The sequence below is a fragment of the Meleagris gallopavo genome, unplaced genomic scaffold, assembly GCF_000146605.3.
Source record: "Meleagris gallopavo isolate NT-WF06-2002-E0010 breed Aviagen turkey brand Nicholas breeding stock unplaced genomic scaffold, Turkey_5.1 ChrUn_random_7180001896557, whole genome shotgun sequence".
NCBI lineage: Eukaryota > Metazoa > Chordata > Aves > Galliformes > Phasianidae > Meleagris > Meleagris gallopavo.
Window position 1 is genome coordinate 1 of NW_011159931.1, and position 813 is coordinate 813.

The window sequence follows — 813 nt, forward strand, 5'->3', positions numbered from 1 at the left end:
AGGCTTCCAGGGAAAGAGAGAGCCTTGAATGTGATCCCAGCCCCGTGCGCCCATGACTCTCTTGCAGACTCCGGGTCCTGCGGCGTTGCCCAAAGTCGCTGTGGATGCCTACAAGACCAGGGCGCCCGCGTACACCATGGCGGCCCGACCAAAACCTGCAGAGGGCAAAGCAGCGAAGCCCGGGCCGGCAGACTACAGCGTAGGCCGGGTAAGGCAGCTAGCTGCTTAGCTCGTCCCCTCTGCTTCACAAGCACAGCCTTCATGCCTCTCCCCTTTTCCCCCGAGGCTTCCAACCGGCCAAAGAGCTTCTGGCCGCAGGGACCAAGTAGCCGGAGAGCAGGCCTGCTCCCTGCCCTCGTGCCACCTCCGAGCAGAGGAAGGGAGGGCAGCAGAGAAGAGAAGGGCCCTTGCTGATCTGCCTTTTCCTTTTTTGCCCTTCCAGGTGACACTGATCAAGCCCCAGGCGCCTGCATCCACTTTTGGAATCCGGCATTCCCTCTACACAACCCCTCTGATTGTGGAATAAAACAGCCAAGTCTGGAAGGCCGCCTTTGCTTGCCTGGGACAGGAGGGGACGGGAAGACACCAATCAACTGCCGGTTTCCACTTGATTCCATTTCTATCTATCGACTTGGGCTTTTGCCCATCTTACTCTTGAACGTTAGCAAGTGGAGTAAGTCATCAATAAAATCAACTCAACACCTATATGTATGCTTTCTTGTTACTCCTGTTTCCTCACCGCTGCACGCAGGAATGCGCCAGCGCTTCCTGAAGCCTTTCAAACATCGGTGCGTTGGGAACCGCTGATGCTCG

General features: G+C 56.9%; 1 protein-coding gene across 1 annotated transcript; it reads left to right on the plus strand.

Annotated features, from left to right (window-relative positions):
* Positions 1–20: 20 nt before the first annotated feature.
* Positions 21–807, plus strand: LOC104916431 (outer dense fiber protein 3-like). The gene is made up of 2 exons (XM_010727469.3): positions 21–208; positions 443–807. Exons 1-2 carry the CDS (start codon positions 53–55, stop codon positions 524–526), a joined length of 240 nt encoding a protein of 79 aa, XP_010725771.1. The 5' UTR covers positions 21–52; the 3' UTR covers positions 527–807.
* The last annotated feature ends 6 nt before the right edge of the window (positions 808–813 follow it).